General features: G+C 41.8%; 1 protein-coding gene across 3 annotated transcripts in view; it reads right to left on the bottom strand.

The window, feature by feature from the left end:
* LOC128704926 (protein split ends-like) overlaps positions 1 to 19,731 on the bottom strand; it is a 407,345-nt gene that overhangs the window by 69,311 nt on the left and 318,303 nt on the right. For 2 of the 3 annotated variants that reach the window (XM_070104317.1, XM_070104315.1), the window contains exons 3-4: positions 11,025 to 11,662; positions 10,170 to 10,348 (exon numbers count right to left, since the gene is read on the bottom strand). In XM_070104317.1, the coding sequence (XP_069960418.1) occupies positions 10,170 to 10,348; positions 11,025 to 11,662 (817 nt within the window). The remainder of the gene's footprint in view (positions 1 to 10,169; positions 10,349 to 11,024; positions 11,663 to 19,731) is intronic. The other variant, XM_070104316.1, reaches the window with a different exon arrangement.

The raw sequence follows: 19,731 nt of genomic DNA on the forward strand, positions 1-19,731 counted from the left end.
AGAAATCAGTCAATTGTTTGTGAAAGTTAAAGAAAGATAAGAAAGATAACTTAATGAAAGGTCAAAACTGAGGATTAAATTGTCACACCAACAAAGGGCAATTGACAAGAGCAACTGCAACCCAAAAATATGCACACACGACATACACTACTAAGGTTAAGGCACATTTCCAAAGAGGCATGATTACAGAAAGTTCTAAAATATTATCTACAACAAGTATCACTAATGGATAGATCTGCATAAACTGTAATCTCAGGCGAGGTCTCATGGTAAGCTACAACAAAATGCAAACGCTAGAAGTTGAAACATTAACAATTATAATACAACCTAGAAGTAGAATCGTAAGAATGAACAGTTATAAATGACAAGTTTTGTTATGCGAGTTTTCCGCTGATGGTTCTGGGTATCATCCCTCCCATGGCCCTGTTAAAGAAAGTGATAATTGACAATAGTTTTGCTGTATGTGTTTTCTGTTGATGGTTCTGGGTATCATCCCTCCCATGGCCCTGTTAAAGAAAGTGATAATTGACAATAATTTTGCTGTATGTGTTTTTTGTTGATGGTTCTGGGTATCATCCCTCCCATGGCCCTGTTAAAGAAAGGGATAATTGACAATAGTTTTCTATATACATGTTATCTGTTAATGGTTCTGGGTATTATCTCTCATGGCTCTGTCTCAGATAAGGTCTCCTAAATGCTGGGCTACACATATATAAGCTATAAAAAAAACTTGGAGGGGAGGGGGACTAAAGAAATATCTTTTATAACCAAGTAAGATTCACTACTCATCTTACATATTCATGAAACAGACAGACTAGAAACTTTTACCCAAGTGCAAAAATCTGAACAGGTTTCCATTTTGACAGCACTGTAATACCTCTATGAATGAATACTGTTTACCAATGATTTGACAGAACTGGCCTACAAGACGAGCCTGGCCTATGACCAGGCTGTGGGAGCAGAAAAACTCTTTGAACTCATCACAGGTATATACAGTGGACCCCTGCTTTACGATGAGCTCTCAATGCGACCAATTATGTAAGTGTATTTATGTAAGTGCATTTGTACGTGTATGTTTGGGGGTCTGAAATGGACTAATCTAATTTACAATATTCCTTATGGGAACAAATTCGTTCAGTAATGGCACCTGAACGTACTTCTGGAATGAAATACAGTGGACCCCCGCATACCGTTGGCATCACATAACGTTTAATCCGCATACCGATACATTTTATCGCTAAAATTTTGCCTCGCATACCGCTTAAAAACCCGCTCACCGCTGTTCGTCCGAGACACGTCCAATGTGCGCCTTAGCCAGCCTCACATGTTCCGCCGGTGGCATTGTTTACCAGCCAGCCTCCGCGGTAGCATCCAAGCATACAATCGTAACATTTCGTATTATTACAGTGTTTTTGGTGATTTTATCTGGAAAATAAGTGACCATGGGCCCCAAGAAAGCTTCTAGTGCCAACCCTACAGCAATAAGGGTGAGAATTACTATAGAGATGAAGAAAAAGATCATTGATAAGTATGAAAGTGGAGTGCGTGTCTCCGAGCTGGCCAGGTTGTATAATAAACCCCAATCAACCATCGCTACTATTGGTGGTACAGCTGCTGCTGCTGCTGCACTGTCAGCTGCTGCTGCTGCTGTAGCATCGTCTGCTGCTCCTGTAGCACTGTCAGCTGCTGCTGCTGCTGTAGCACTGTCAGCTGCTGCTGCTGCTGTAGCATCGTCTGCTGCTGCTGTAGCATCGTCTGCTGCTGCTGTAGCATCGTCTGCTGCTGCTGCAGCATCGTCTGCTGCTGCTGTAGCATCGTCTGCTGCTGCTGTAGCATCATCTGCTGCTGCTGTAGCATCATCTGCTGCTGCTGTAGCATCGTCTGCTGCTGCTGTAGCATCGTCTGCTGCTGCTGTAGCACTGTTGTTGGTGTGGCTTATTGAGAATATACCAAGAAACAATTAACCCCAGAGGATTTGCCACCCAGAATAACCCAAAAAAGTCAGTGTCATCAAAGACTGTCTAACTTATTTCCATTGGGGTCCTTAATCTTGTCTCCCAGGATGCAACCCACACCAGTCGACTAGCACCCAGGTGAACAGGGAAAAATGCCTAGAACTAGTGCTCATATTGGTGAATTTAAAGCCAGCAAAGGTTGGTTTGAGAGATTTAAGAATCGTAGTGACATACAGTGTGATAAGGCATGTTCTGGAAGAAAATACCAAACAGGACCTACAGTACTCAGGAGGAAAAGGCACTCCCAGGACACAGTGTCTCATCAGTCATTGCTGCATCTTCAATAAAGGTAAGTGTCATTTATTCTTCATTTAGTAGACTAGTACATGCACAATATATACTGTGCATGTACTACTCTACTATTGTGCATGTATCCTTCTCTTTGTGTGTAGGAAAATGTATATTTCACGTGGTAAAAAAATTTTTTTCATACTTTTGGGTGTCTTGCACGGATTAATTTGATTTCCATTATTTCTTATGGGGAAAATTCATTCGCATACCGATTATTTCGCATACCAATGAGCCCTCTTGCACAGATTAAAATCGGTATGCGGGGGTCCACTGTAATATCGTAAGCCGGGGGTCCACTGTACCTCCATGGATGATTACTGTCTACCAACCTACTGCTCAAAGGATGGACAATGGTAATTGCTGCCCCACGTTTATAGGTGAGAAATATTTACAAGTTAATCATGCAAAAGAATAGAAGGGGATTGTGACAAACAATTTATAAACAAAGTTAGAAAGGTGTTATAACTAACAAATACTACTGAAGGAACAACATATTAAAATCAATAGAAGACCGAGTCATCTGTAGTTAAAGTTTGGGTCAGTTAAGGACGTACATAAGTAGTGTAGAATCTACTATATTTTCTGGCATGTAAGATGCACAACAGAAGTATCATAATGGTACACCAGTAATCACATCAAAGGACTAATTACCCTCTTTCTTGACACTAAAGTGTAACCCCAAGCCTCCCCTTGACCCTGACCATATAAGGTGCAGGCTGATTTTCCTAGACTTGTGGAAAAAAGGCACACCTTAATTACCAAAAAATGCGGTATATTGTTCTGATAATTACTGCAGCACGCTTACCTATTCTCTAATAAAAATGATTTTAAGTAGTGATACAGGTAATTTAAGTATTGCATACCATTCTTGTACAGTGAAAAAGCGGCTACCTCTCTTTACTAATAAGGTCAAATAATGAATAATTAAAATTTACCAATCTATAACCTATGTCTAGTTTTAAGTCGTGTGTGTCAGCATTAGTTTGCCAGAAAGTATCAGGTATATTAGTGGCTTTCTTTGTGTTTAATATTTATAACATAAATCACACATTATAACCTTAGCAAAGAAATAAAAATTTGTATTTGTACTGTATTTACAGTACTGTATTTCTTGGTTATTATTACACATATTGTAGATGCCTCAACTTTTGCATAACTGGGATTTGGATCCATAAATGTGTATTATTTCCTGCCAAAATTTACACTAGCTGCAACATAGGCCATTTCAAAAACACTTTAATACAACAAAACCCATTTTAATTTCATATTGTAATTCCAAATTTGTCTATCAGAATGAAATTTTCTGTTTATAATAGCACCAATATAATACCATTGATATACAGGTATCATGGAAATTTTCTGCAAAATATATTTATATATTAGCACTAAGAAAATGAAAAAATTTAAGCCTATAAAATACAAAGGTACAATTATTTTTAATAATTATTTTCAGTCTAATTTAATAATTTTTTAGAGAGATTTTTATAGGTTCATTACTTCTCCAGAGATATATTCACAAACTTGAATGACAAGTTATGAAATTATGCAGAATATTTGTACCACTTTTGGAAAATAAAAACTGACATCTCTCAGTCCTGGACCATTAACAAGCTGTGAGTAGGACAGTACAGGAGAGCCTCGTATATACAATATTGCTCATTATGTGGCCTGGTGACTTAGGTTCTTGCTTCACACAGCAAGGGTCCAGTTTCGATTCCTGGCGAGAGTAGAAACATTAGGCCTGTTTCTTTACACCGGTTAACTATGTTCCCCATCAGTAAAATGGGTACCTTGGAGTTAGTCAACTGGTGTGGGTCGCATCCTGGGGACAAAACTGACCTAATTTGCCCGAAATGCTCAGCATAATGAGCAGCCTTCTACGTATAGTAGCATGTCACTGTCAGCTAGGCCTGTATACCTTGTACATGTACTTGTAGAAATAACAAAACTATATTATTATTATGTTCCACTCCCCAGTAATTGTCACCAGTGGGTGGAACAATGGCTCAATTGAAAGCCAAGGAAAACATGGAACACTGAAAATAGGTGCTACATATGCAGAGCCCTCCTGTACTGGGATAACAGCCATAAGTTTAGTTAGGTCATAGGGAAGTGAGGAGACAGCTAAGGTCAGGCCAGATCAGGTCATCCATGTTCTGAAGATCAAAAGCCTTTGACAATGTACTGGGAGAGGCCAAGCATCTACAAAAGCAAAACTATGATTAATGATACTGTCAACAAGAGCCAATTCAACAAGAAGTATCAGAGATAATACTTTTGGAAGAAGACCAAATGGAAGGGATATGATTTTAACAAGATTGAAAAATCAATGTTGCTAGTATCATCAAAGTGAATGCTTAGATGAGCCAGACATGTGCATCAGTTAGGTATCTTTAGTTCAATAAAGTCTGAACTACATAGTAGGCTTTGTCTAATATAAAGGTGGCTGAATGTGGAGACAGCACAATGATGATGCTATTAGTCCATCACCCTTGAAGCAACAGTTTTGAGGTGGCGAGTCCCTCAGTTTGGAGAAGTGTTCAGCTCCATAGTCTTGAATCTCTGTATTCAACTGAAGAAGTCTACTGTGTAGGTGAAAGTGCCTAACTGTTGCATGCACCTTATTGGATTCCATTATTATAAAGGAGGTTTTGTGTAAGAGGGGCTTAGACTTCCTGCAAGCATGCATGAGCATGTCAGATAGGAACAAGTCGAGGCAAATGATTTTATGACGATGTGCTGTTGGAGTGTGAGCAATCATTTATGAAGTGATTTAGAGAAATCAATTAGCCAGACTTGAGTCCTGGAAGTGCCTGCACTCTGAGGAAAGGGTGGAGACATGTTGCAGTTTTTTAACCCTTTGACTGTTTCGGCCGTATATATATCATGTGGGAGTTCGACACGTGGATTAGGTAAAGAAATACTCACGTAGGCTGGTAGTACGTATAATTACAGACAAGGTGAGTAACGCCCTTACAGCCGTATCCTAGTCTCTCTGCTCTCTCTCGTACAACTGACTGACTGGCCGCCCACAGTACCCATATGTGAGGGGGTCTTTGAATAGTGCCAGGTCAGCACAATATGAATAGACAGTGACTCAGGCAGAGACGGTTGGTCGTGAGTCAACTGGCACAGTGGTTACTGGTAACTGGTTACTACTACTGAGATATACACGTCTCATGAGCCAGTGTTCCAGACATATATATACTCAAGAATTCTAGCAGCTTCAAATCAAGCAGGAGAAAGCTGGTAGGCCCACATGTGAGAGAATGGGTCTGTGTGGTCAGTGTGCACCATATAACAAAATCCTACAGCACGCAGTGAATAATGAGAAAAAAAAACTCCGACCTTTTTTTTAATTAAAATACCGATTTTGTGGTCTATTTTCGTTTAGTATTTATGGTTGTATTCTCGTTTTCTTGGTTTCATTTGATAGAATGGAAAACATATTATAGAAATAGAGGTGATTTTGACTGGTTTTACTATGAAAAGAACCTTGAAATGGAGCTCAAAGTAGGGGAAATGTTTGATTTTTGCCGATGTTCAAAAGTAAACAAATGATGTCATTTTCCAATAAATGTCCAAGTAACCATTCTAATATGCAGTCATGAATGGGTTGACATTATTTATACAATTATTACAATATTGCAGTAGTCTGAATAACAGTAAATCTTCTATATAGAATTTTTGTTTGAATAAAAATTCAAAATAGAAAGCAAGAGTAATACAGTGGACCCTCGACCAATGCTGGCATTGTGTAACGTTAAATCCGACTAGTGATACATTTTAACGCAAAAATTTTGCCTCGACTAGCGCTAAAAAACTCGACCAACATGATTCGTTCTGTCCAAGACGCGTCCACTTGTGGCCAGTGTTTACAAGCCAGCCAGCCAGCCACCGCGGTCCCATCCAAACATACAATCAGAACATTCCATATTATCACAGCGTTTGTAGTGATTGCACCTGCAAAATAAGTCACCATGGGCTCCAAGAAAGCTTCTAGTGCCAACCCTACAGCAAAAAGGGTGAGAATTACTATGGATATGAAGAAAGAGATCATTGCCAAGTATGAAAGTGGAGTGCGTGTCTCCGAGCTGGCCAGGTTGTACACAAAACCCCAATCAACCATCGCTACTATTGTGGGCAAGAAAACGGCAATCAAGGAAGCTGTTCTTGCTAAAGGTGCAACTATGTTTTCGAAACTGAGATCACAAGTGATAAAAAGATGTTGAGAGACTGTTACTGGTGTGGATAAACGAAAAACAGATAGCAGGAGATAGCATCTCTCAAGCGATCATATGTGAAAAGGCTAGGAAGTTGCATGACGATTTAATTAAAAAAATGCCTGCAACTAGTGGTGATGTGTACTAATGCTAGTGGTGATTGCAAAGTGAAGCCTTTATTGGTGTATCACTCCGAAACTCCCGGAGTGTTCAGGAAAAACAATGTCCTCAAGGACTTGACACCTCAAGTCCTAATGGAAGGGGATTCCCCTTCTAAACACTAACACCATCCACACTCTCCCCTCCTCCCATCCCATCAATCATCACCAGATCTTCATTAAAGGTAAGTGTCAATTATTCTATTGTTATTAATCTATTGTTATTGTAATTATTCTATTGCATTAAACTTAATATTTCATGTGGTAAAATTTTTTTTTCATACTTTTGGGTGTCTTGCACGGATTAATTTGATTTCCATTATTTCTTATGGGGAAAATTAACTCGACTAATGATAATTTTGACTAACGATGAGCCCTCAGGAACGGATTAATATCGTTGGTCAAGGGTCCACTGTATCAGAGGGGCCTGGAGACATGACTGATGAACAAAGAAAATGTTATTTTAGAGCCAGGAATGTCTGCGTTGTTCATTCTGGGCCCCATTTTGAAATTGTCATATTTTTTTTAATTTTCGTGAAATTGGCCAAATTGCAAATTTCTAACCACGTTATTGGGTCGTTGAAATCGGTAAATGGGTAGTTTCCTGTACTCAATTGATAGAACAAATGGAGTTCTAAAGAAATAAGCTACGAGTTTGGTCAACTGGAGCAGCGGTATTAGCCGAAAACAGGGCTCAAAGTGGACAAAATCACCGATTCATAAATATCGCAGAGGTAGCTAACTCCGCGAGAGTGTAATTCCATCAGTTTTCCATCAAATTTTGTTCTTTTGGTGTCGTTACAATCAGGAAAAGATTCTCTATCATTTCGTAAGAATTTTTTTTTTTTCGGAAAAATTTGCGACACCAGGAGACACCTCAGGATTTGGGGTTGCGACAGTCAAGGGGTTAACTGCAGTGCAGATGCCTCTCTGGCAAGGCAGTGACGGATGATGAAAACATTTCTTCTTTTTTGGGTTACCCTGCACAGCCTATGTGGGGAAACAGCCAATGTGTCAATAAAAAAAAAATTTACAAAGTGAATGCCACTTTTGAGTTTCCAATATTTTTCTTTGTTGCAATTTTATAATGGGTTCAGGACAGATTGATGAGTTCAATTTTTATTTTCAATTTGTGAGATAGTTGGGAATTGTTCCAGGCAAAGTGTTGTGATGTATTTTGCATATTTCTGTTTCTCTATTAATGTACTGTTATCCATATGATAAATACCTACCCAAAGCTATATTTGGGTTTCGGGGTACAATTTTTGTACACAAGGTTTATGCAGAAATTCGCCTTAACTACAACAACAGACAATTTTGAAGAAAAAATCTTAAGTGCAAAACTAACACTTACATAGGAATAACACAAATACAGTACCATGGAAATTTAAAAAAATCAGTCTGCAATGTTATTAAAAGAAAACGTTAGTCCGAACATCCCTTTTAAATTCCTGCAGATCCTCTTAAAACTTATGATTGGTAATTTATTCAAGTGTGCCATCTATATCTTTTAAGTTTATATCCTTGTGAATGTTCAATCCACCTACAACTAAACCATGGAATGGGCGAGGTTAGAACCCATGGTGAGCGAGTTGTCAAACTCCAAGCCAGTGCAAAAGCCACTGGGGCAGCTGGCTACGTTAGTTCTAACCCCACCCATTCTGTGGTTTGTTTGCAATTGTGTTATTAGGATTTCGTGAGCACACGTAACCTTTTTTTTCTAAAACAAAAAGTTGTCAATAAGGTATCTAATCCTAATTAACTGCAGAGAACCATGGAAAACTTTGGAGAAGCAAAACTACGCTTGCTATGGTGTACTCGAGTCAAATTTGGACAGTGCCACAAATAATTACAGCCTCTCCTCACTTAGTGATGTACTTGTTTACCAATGACTTGGACTTACGATGGGCTCTCTGAGCTGATTTCCTCTATTCTGTTTATTACAATATACAATACACTACTATGTAAACATTTAAAAATATACAAGAAATGTTATAAATGGTGCAAAGGTGACATTACAACAATATCAAAGATGGTTGACACAAACCCACTACCATTATAGTATGCTCCTCACTTTGCGACAAATTTGTTTACTGACGTGGTCATAGGAATGGAACTCCATCGTTAAGTGAGGAGAGGCTGTACAATATTTTTATTAAAATTACAAGAAGTGCTAAACCCCCTAGAGAAGAGGAAGTAATGAAGCCTGATCCATGAAAGGGAAGAAAAGTGCCTGAATAAAAGTCCCTCCCCAGCAACAAGCAGCCTCCCTTGAAGATAATCATTATTTTAAAATCAACGATAATAGATTATGTAAGAGATAAGACTGAGTGAGAAGAGTAGACAATAGGGTAGCAGAATGCTACTACGGGTTAAAATAAATATAGAAAACTAAAGAGAAGGGAGAGCAACAAATTTAAAAGTGCATATTTATATATACAAGGCAACACTAAACTTATGAGGTCAAACATCACCTGGGGAATAGGAGGGTTACAGATCTGATCCAAGGAAAGAAAAGGCAGTTCTAATTCCTTGGACCAAGAGCACTTAACAAGCACCAATGCCATTTCCCTGAAGGGGCATGTTTAAGAGCAGTACAAAAGCAAGGAAGGAGAGAAGAGGAAATGATAAAAGGACAGTAAAGAGAAGTGAAATATTTAGATCACAGAGGAATCAGCATGGACAAAGATGGGAAAAAATACAAGAAAAAAAATGCCTCGAGGTGAAAATATTTATAACTGCTACACTATAGTAAGTGGAGGTGATACAATGAGCAAAAAGTAAACAAACTTGAGAACAAACTATATGGGCCTCAATCACTCAAGGGAGTACTGGGTATACTTATCCAAGAAGTTAAGATGCTACCAATTTACAGTGTTTGTATTCTTGAGTGCACTCTCCACACTAGCTGCAGATCTACCACACATTGTAAGTTACATGCTACCCTAAGTCACCTATTATCCAGTCTTTTATATTTGCCTTCACTTATGTCTTCCTCTCAGTATTTCTTGCTTCTCTCCTGATCCCCTTAGTGTATAAGTAGTAAGGTAAACCTGAACCATTCAACATATTCATGCTTCTTATTGCAAGCAAAAGCTGACTACTTCACTTATGTGATAACTAAATGAACTAGTAGAGTTCTTCAGCAAATGGTTCATGTGTTGCTGCCGAGTCTTCAGCACTTGAAAGTGTGGAGATGGTCAGCAACCAGAATTTCTGGGGAAGATTCTACATGCACCATCCCACTCTGAAAGTGGGAGAAGGCATAAATCGTGATAATGATGGAAGTGAAACCTGACTCTCATCACACAAATGTGAGGGATTTTTTTTTTCCAAGTCAAATTTAGAAACTTCAACTTTTATCTGCATCAATATTGACAGGGTGTGTGAATGCCAAGGATGATTAGAAAGGCTTAAAGACTAATCCTTACTGTTCTTGACGACAGTCCAGGGGCAGAAGGAAGAAGGACCACAACACTAACCTGGATTTTGACACCAAAAAAAAGCTTTTCTCTGGAGGCATCAAGAGCCTTCTCGGCATCTTCTGGTTTCTTAAAGCACACAACAGCAAAGCGATCATTGCCAGAGCCCAGCAAGCGTACAGCCATTACCTTTCCATGTTTCTTGTAGTCATGGAATAATCCTTCTCGTAATGATGTTTCTGCATGATACATACAAGACATGTCAAAACCTATTAATATGGATAACCAAACATTGTTTATATGTAACTTAGAATATCACTATACTCAAGATACAGTGGAACCTCAAATATCGAACTTTCTTCGGTCCAGAAGGCTGTTCGAGTGCCTTTACCGAATGAATTTATTCCCATCAGGAATACGTAATGTAAATTAGATTAGTCCATTTCAGACCCTCAAAAATACACTTATAAAAGCACTTACAAAAATACACTTACATAATTGGTCGTGTTGGGAGCAGTTCGATTTTTGAGGTTCCACTGTACTTACATTTAGCACAAATTCAATATATAGGTGCTCCTCGTTTGCGATGGTTCAACTCGCAATATTTCGACTTTGCAACAGCGTGATCAAGTCAATGCACATACTGTAAAACTTTTTGTACCGTAATGTACATTTATTAATAGGATAAACTTGTATTTATTTATTTATTTACTTTTCAGTACTGGTATTTACTTACACTAGTTATTTATTTACTTATTCAGTGACAGTAATTTATTTATTTATCATTCAATTTAAGATGTTTTCAACTTACAATGGGTTCATCGGAAAGTAACCCTATCCTAGGTTGAGAAGCACCTGTAATCTCATTATTTAAACAATCATTATTATCTCTATCTAAATAACTTAAATGCTTACCTGTAGACCAGGGAGGTAGATTCCTCACACAGATGGCAATTGGTCTCTTTTCTTCTTGGGGTGAACCAAGCCCCCCACCTCCAGGAGTGAGCAGCACTCCACCGGACAAGCCAACACTCATCCGTCTTGGAGAAGGCGACCTTGAGCTACTGGAAGATGAATGACTACTGCTACTACTACTGCTGCTACTGCTGCTGCTGCTTCTACTTGTTGATCGCGATTCTGAGCCAGATCTACTTGCAGGTCCCCGTCTTTTGCTTATGCTGCCACTTCCAGTGTGAATCCTCGAGGTCCGTGATGCGGCGGGTCGAGGGAGGGGCGGAGGAGATGCCGAGGTGGGTGGCACGGCCCCTCTCCGCACCACCACTTTTTCCTCGACATATGGATCTTGGTGAAGGTAACGATACTGGCTATTTCCCCACTGGTAGTCCGCCTGGTCGGGACGCCCTCCGCCATACGGTCCTCGGGTGTAAGGCCGCAACCGACCTCTGCTTGGGAAATCTTGATCCCGGTCATTGGGGTATGCACGGCGCATGCCAGGAGGGCCAACTCCAGGGCCGTTGTACCCGAGGCCCTCATCTCGCCTACCTTCATAAAAATGACTAGAACGGTCATACCCACTGTGGTCCTCTGGAAGCCTGTGTAAAGAAAAATACATATTTATTATATAAGTAACAGATTAAAGTATATACCATAAATATTACCTCTAAAATATAAGAGATATCCTTAGCAAACCAAAAAGAACTGTTTGCATTTTGAGGGAAGGTGGTAGAATTAGTGTGCACATGTAAGCACAGTGTGCACATGTAGGTTGGAGGGAGGGGGTAAAGGAGGTTTTGTGGGCAAGGGGTCTGGACTTCCAGGAAGCGTGCATGAGGATGTTAGATAGGAGTGAATGGAGATGAATGGTTTTTGGGACCTGACAAGCTGTTGGAGTGTGAGCAGGGTAATATTTTGTGAAGGGATTCAGGGAAACTGGTTAACCGGACTCAAGTCCTGGGAGAGACACCTAAACTATCACATCTGAGCACCTCTGCAAAGACAGTGATTATGTATGAGTGATGGTGAAAGTGTTGAATGATGGACATTTTTTCTTCTTGTTTTGTTTTGTTTTTGGGTCACCTTGCCTTTGTGGGAAATGGCCAACATGCTAAAAAAAATATACAGTGGACCCCCGCCTTACGATCAGCTCCCAACTCGACCAATTATGTAAGTGTATTTTTGTAAGTGCTTTTGTACGTGTATTTTTGGGGGTCTGAAACGGACTAACCTAATTCACAATATTCCTTATGGGAACAAATTCGGTCTCTAACGGCACCCGAACAGACTTCTGGAATGAAATAATATCGTAAGGCGGGGGTCCACTGTATATATAAGCATATGAACAGTACATGTATTGTGAGTATATACTCCCTGTTGTGTGTATATTTCTGTTATGTAGGTGCATACCTAGTGTGTATACATGTATATATACGGGAGAAGCATTTATCTGCGATTGTCTATTTGTAGTTGAAGTAGGATATGCTCATGGTATCCCATCTTAAGTGTTCAGTTAGTGTCTTACAATATTTTAAACTTTACAGTGATTATAGCATTTATTTCATTTCATTCATTCCCTCTACATAATTTTTTTTTTGTTGGGGTATGAAGGCAGAGAGGAGAAAATACTGGAAAGGATGGAAAGGCAAGAATTTTTTTTTACCTGGAACCTGTTTCCACGACCAAGAAAATTACCAATAGAAGACACTCGCCCCTCTATTATAATTCGTTACATTCAGCAGCCATATTGATTATGTGAATAGGTTCATCTATCTGGGGTTTCAAATACAAATAATACTTCTAGCCAAAACTTAAAAGTCCAGTAATTAATTGTCACTCAGCATGAGGAGGTTAAATAGCCTCAATATACAGTATAGTATATTTAACCTGTCCTCGGAAAGACTCGCAACAATACACTTTTAGCATAAAAACGGTACCAGTTTTCTGGGCCACAGCCTCGGGAGGGTGGAAACTGTCCCCCCCCCTTCTAGATTTACGAAACAAAAAACATAATACATAATTAAGAAGGCAGGTAATAATGACATAATAAATTAAAGCCAACCTACCGCACCAGTGGTAACAGGCTACTTATGCTCATAAAAATTACCTACAGATTTAGACACAGATGTTACTGCTGACAGACTGACAGCCTATTTTGTGTGTTCTATATCCTTCTCTTTCCCTGAGAATTGTCTTAGGTTAAGGATCTGATTAATCATTTCTAATTTAAAAAAAGGCAACCTGCTGTATAAGTGGGGCCCAATAGTACCCCAGAACCTAGCCTACTGTGTGAGCAGGGCCCTACAGTAGCCTGGAACTTAACCTGCTGTATAAGTGGGGACTTACAGTAGCCCAGAACCTAACCTACTGTGTAAGTGGGGCCCTACAGTAGCCCGGAACCTAACCTGTGTGAGTGAGGCCCTAAAGTAGCCCAGAACCTAACCTGCTGTATAAGTTGGGCCCAATAGTAGCCCAGAACCTAACCTACTGTGTGAACGGAGCCCTACAGTAGCCCAGAACCTAACCTGTGTGAGTGAGGCCCTAAAGTAGCCCAGAACCCAACCTGCTGTATAAGTAGGGCCCAATAGTAGCCCAGAACCCAACCTGCTGCATCAGGACTAGAAAAACCACTCGTGGCAAAACATTACCTCTAATAAATGTCCTGAAATGTACGTAAGTGTCTTTTTCCCACACAGTAGGGTATTATATTGGCATTATTATATCCAATTTCTTCTCATATCAATAGTGGTTATACAAAGGGAAGGAAACAGAGGATATGCATCAAACATTGGTAGTCCATCAAACAAGTCTAACAATTAATCTGATACACATTATAATGTTTATATAGGAGGTACTGTATTATCATATCCTGTAAACATCATTTTTCATATACTATCAATTTACGTTGGAAGCAGAGTTTTACACTCAGAAGTTTTTTATGGTAATTTGTTTTTTTATTATTATCACACCGGCCGATTCCCACCAAGGCAGGGTGGCCCGAAAAAGAAAAACTTTCACCATCATTCACTCCATCACTGTCTTGCCAGAAGGGTGCTTTACACTACAGTTTTTAAACTGCAACATTAACACCCCTCCTTCAGAGTGCAGGCACTGTACTTCCCATCTCCAGGACTCAAGTCCGGCCTGCCGGTTTCCCTGAATCCCTTCATAAATGTTACTTTGCTCACACTCCAACAGCACGTCAAGTATTAAAAACCATTTGTCTCCATTCACTCCTATCAAACACGCTCACGCATGCCTGCTGGAAGTCCAAGCCCCTCGCACACAAAACCTCCTTTACCCCCTCCCTCCAACCCTTCCTAGGCCGACCCCTACCCCGCCTTCCTTCCACTACAGACTGATACACTCTTGAAGTCATTCTGTTTCGCTCCATTCTCTCTACATGTCCGAACCACCTCAACAACCCTTCCTCAGCCCTCTGGACAACAGTTTTGGTAATCCCGCACCTCCTCCTAACTTCCAAACTACGAATTCTCTGCATTATATTCACACCACACATTGCCCTCAGACATGACATCTCCACTGCCTCCAGCCTTCTCCTCGCTGCAACATTCATCACCCACGCTTCACACCCATATAAGAGCGTTGGTAAAACTATACTCTCATACATTCCCCTCTTTGCCTCCAAGGACAAAGTTCTTTGTCTCCACAGACTCCTAAGTGCACCACTCACTCTTTTTCCCTCATCAATTCTATGATTCACCTCATCTTTCATAGACCCATCCGCTGACACGTCCACTCCCAAATATCTGAATACATTCACCTCCTCCATACTCTCTCCCTCCAATCTGATATTCAATCTTTCATCACCTAATCTTTTTGTTATCCTCATAACCTTACTCTTTCCTGTATTCACCTTTAATTTTCTTCTTTTACACACCCTACCAAATTCATCCACCAATCTCTGCAACTTCTCTTCAGAATCTCCCAAGAGCACAGTGTCATCAGCAAAGAGCAGCTGTGACAACTCCCACTTTGTGTGTGATTCTTTGTCTTTTAACTCCACGCCTCTTGCCAAGACCCTCGCATTTACTTCTCTTACAACCCCATCTATAAATATATTAAACAACCACGGTGACATCACACATCCTTGTCTAAGGCCTACCTTTACTGGGAAAAAATTTCCTTCTTTCCTACATACTCTAACTTGAGCCTCACTATCCTCGTAAAAACTCTTCACTGCTTTCAGTAACCTACCTCCTACACCATACACTTGCAACATCTGCCACATTGCCCCCCTATCCACCCTGTCATATGCCTTTTCCAAATCCATAAATGCCACAAAGACCTCTTTAGCCTTATCTAAATACTGTTCACTTATATGTTTCACTGTAAACACCTGGTCCACACACCCCCTACCTTTCCTAAAGCCTCCTTGTTCATCTGCTATCCTATTCTCCGTCTTACTCTTAATTCTTTCAATTATAACTCTACCATACACTTTACCAGGTACACTCAACAGACTTATCCCCCTATAATTTTTGCACTCTCTTTTATCCCCTTTGCCTTTATACAAAGGAACTATGCATGCTCTCTGCCAATCCCTAGGTACCTTACCCTCTTCCATACATTTATTAAATAATTGCACCAACCACTCCAAAACTATATCCCCACCTGCTTTTAACATTTCTATCTTTATCCCATCAATCCCGGCTGCCTTACCCCCTTTCATTTTGCCTACTGCCTCACGAACTTCCCCCACACTCACAACTGGCTCTTCCTCACTCCTACAAGATGTTATTCCTCCTTGCCCTATACACGAAATCACAGCTTCCCTATCTTCATCAACATTTAACAATTCCTCAAAATATTCCTTCCATCTTCCCAATACCTCTAACTCTCCATTTAATAACTCTCCTCTCCTATTTTTAACTGACAAATCCATTTGTTCTCTAGGCTTTCTTAACTTGTTAATCTCACTCCAAAACTTTTTCTTATTTTCAACAAAATTTGTTGATAACATCTCACCCACTCTCTCATTTGCTCTCTTTTTACATTGCTTCACCACTCTCTTAAAAAAAAAAAGACTGGTTAACAGCAACAGCTGCTGCTGTTACAGCTCCTGCTTGCTGCTACAGCTCCTGCTCACTACTGCTGCAGCTCCTGTTTGCTACTACTACAGCTCCTGCTTGCTACTACTACAGCTCCTGCTTGCTGCTGCCGCTGCTACAGCTTCGGCTGCTGATACAGCTCCTGCTCGTTACTACTAGAGATCCTGCTTGCTACTGCTGGTGCTGCTACAACTCCTGCTACATCTCCTGCATGCTGCTGCTGCTACAGCTCCTGCATGCTGTGCTGCTACAGCTCCTGTGTGCTGCTTGCTGCTGCTGCTACAGCTCCTGTGTGCTGCTTGCTGCTGCTGCTACAGCTCCTGTGTGCTGCTTGCTGCTGCTGCTACAGCTCCTGCATGCTGCTGCTACAGCTCCTGCTTGCTGCTGCTGCTGCTGCTGCTACAGCTCCTGCTTGCTGCTGCTGCTGCTACAGCTCCTGCTTCTTGCTGCTGCTGCTACAGCTCCTGCTTCTTGCTGCTGCTGCTACAGCTCCTGCTTCTTGCTGCTGCTGCTACAGCTCCTGCTTCTTGCTGCTGCTGCTACAGCTCCTGCTTCTTGCTGCTGCTGCTACAGCTCCTGCTTCTTGCTGCTGCTGCTACAGCTCCTGCTTCTTGCTGCTGCTGCTACAGCTCCTGCTTCTTGCTGCTGCTGCTACAGCTCCTGCTTCTTGCTGCTGCTGCTACAGCTCCTGCTTCTTGCTGCTGCTGCTGCTACAGCTCCTGCTTCTTGCTGCTGCTGCTGCTACAGCTCCTGCTTCTTGCTGCTGCTGCTGCTACAGCTCCTGCCTCTTGCTGCTGCTGCTGCTGCTACAGCTCCTGCTTCTTGCTACTGCTGCTACAGCTCCTGCTTCTTGCTGCTGCTGCTACAGCTCCTGCTTCTTGCTGCTGCTGCTACAGCTCCTTCTTCTTGCTGCTGCTGCTACAGCTCCTGCTTCTTGCTGCTGCTGCTACAGCTCCTGCTTCTTGCTGCTGCTGCTACAGCTCCTGCTTCTTGCTGCTGCTGCTACAGCTCCTGCTTCTTGCTGCTGCTGCTACAGCTCCTGGTTCCTGCTGCTGCTACAGCTCCTGCTTGCTGCTGCTACTGCTACAGCTCCTCCTTGCTGCTGCTGCTACAGCTCCTGCTTCTTGTTGTTGCTGCTACAGCTCCTGCTTCTTGCTGTTGCTGCTACAGCTCCTGCTTCTTGCTGCTGCTACAGCTCCTGCTTCCTGCTGCTGCTACAGCTCCTGCTTCCTGCTGCTGCTACAGCTCCTGCTTCATGCTGCTGCTGCTGCTACAGCTCCTACTTCTTGCTGCTGCTGCTGCTACAGCTCCTGCTTCCTCCTGCTGCTACAGCCCCTGCTTCCTGCTGCTGCTACAGCTCCTGCTTCCTGCTGCTGCTACAGCTCCTGCTTCATGCTGCTGCTACAGCCTACTGCTGCTGCTGCTACTGCTGGTACAGCCTCCTGCTGCTGCTGCTACTGCTGCTACAGCCTCCTGCTGCTGCTGCTACAGCCTCCTGCTGCTGCTGCTACAGCTGCTTGCTGTTGGCATTGGTCTATGCTATCACCTTTAAGGTATAATTTAAGCAGGAGGTCGGCACGGTCATACTTCTCCAGTAAGTGCTCGCTCTAACCCCAGCCCATGCTCAACCCACAGCATGGGTTGTAACCCTAGCCCATGCTCAACCCACACCATGGGTTGTAACCCCAGCCCATGCTCAACCCACACCATGGGTTGTAACCCCAGCCCATGCTCAACCCACACCATGGGTTGTAACCCCAGCCCATGCTCAACCCACAGCATGGGTTGTAACCCCAGCCCATGCTCAACCCACACAATGGGTTGTGACCACAGCCTTGCACTACCCCAGGTCCAGATTCAAGTAATCACAACAACCCCAGTGTCAGTAATAAGAAGGGCCCAATATGGAGGACCACTAGAGAGTACAGACTAGAGTACATGTTGCTGACAGCACAACCCGGCACAGCACAGGTTTTGGGCAGCGTGCCTGCATCTTCCAACAGCTGAACCTTTATAGGAGTCTCCGAATCACTGGAACCCACACATGATGTAGTATTGACTGACTTAGCAGAAGCTTCAAGACAAGTGTTATGGTGTAATAGCGCACAGTGAATAAAAAAAAAACTGTAAAAGTGGGAAGATGGATTTTTTTTAACAAGCCCAACGCAAAGAGTAGTTTACGTAGAGTGGCTTCTGGGGGTAACCGCCCCCTGCTGCCTGGTCTCAGATCAAGTCTCCTGGCTGCTGGCCTGACTGACCCTGTTAGAGGCTGCCACAGTAAAACGTCGAGTCACGAGACAGTACTCGCCACAGTAACAAGTTCTGAGTCACAAGATAGTACTCATCCCAATTCATTCTCTGATATACATACAATCATAGCACCGTATCGTCTTTGCTGCTGATACTCTAATAACAAAAGCAAGAAATGTGCAAACATTTAGATATTGTTAGTGTGGAAAACTGCTGCCTACGCTGCAGGTTTCTTTGTGGAGAAACACCACATCTCCACGGGAGTTGAGGGAAGGAGCGGAGCTATATAAATCGATAAATCTCTCCAACAGAAACATCAGCACAGATTTAGGGATGAAAAATCCTACCTTGCAAATCTGCTCGAATTCTCTGGCAGAGATCAAACAAGAACGATTGTGTTAGGTGTACTTTACGTACTTCCAATGCTAAGGAAAACATTTAATGCATTACCATCAGCGAGAAGCTAGAAGTTAGTGATAGAGGTACTGTTATAAGGCAGAGTGTTCCCATAGGTCAAGAGTGCCTAGACGACAGAAGGCAGAGTGTAAGTGATGAGAGAGAAGAATTGGAAATTACCAAGTGGGAGGTTTCATAAGCGTCAGTTTGTTGATTTAAGTTAACAAGACTAAGAAGGGAAAAGCAGAGTGATAAACGCCGTGGTACGAGGTTCAAAGATTGGCAACAAGATTAATACCAGAAGAGGTATGAGGTAAGGTTGGAGGAACCGAGTCTGGCAACACTGACATACAGAGAGCGGAAGTCGTGACTGCGACAAACAGAACACAGTAGTAGTAAACAGAGGGAAATCCAGCATCAGCGAGGCAAAAAGCTCGTAACCCCTAGGCACAATTCTGGCGCCTCTGCTGTTTCTTGTCCTCATAGCAGACAGATAAAAACACTCGCCATACCTTGTATCAGTGGGCAGCTAAGAACATGACGTTCAATGGTGATAAGTTCCAGGTGCTTAGATAAGGAAAGATTGAACTCTAAATGAACACTATTTACAAAACCCAAGAGGAACATCAAATAGAGCGAAAGAAAAACGTAAAAGATCCGAGAATAATTATGTAGGTGACCTTTCTTTTAAAGAACAGGTAAACCAAATGTGACGACAGCAACGATGATAACGGAGGTGGATAATGTAAACTTTCAAAAGAAAGGAAATAGTATAAAATGTTTAGAATATTGTTCAGTGTTGACGGCCCAGTTCAGGAAAGGAGAAACATCAGAGCTGGAACACAGAGATCACTTACAGCCAGCATGGTGCCCATAAAGCACCTAAATTACTGGGAACGCTTCAGAGTTGTAAATATGTACTCACTGGAGCGGGGGAGAGATACATAATA

This window comes from Cherax quadricarinatus, chromosome 91, assembly GCF_038502225.1.
Source record: "Cherax quadricarinatus isolate ZL_2023a chromosome 91, ASM3850222v1, whole genome shotgun sequence".
Lineage (NCBI taxonomy): Eukaryota > Metazoa > Arthropoda > Malacostraca > Decapoda > Parastacidae > Cherax > Cherax quadricarinatus.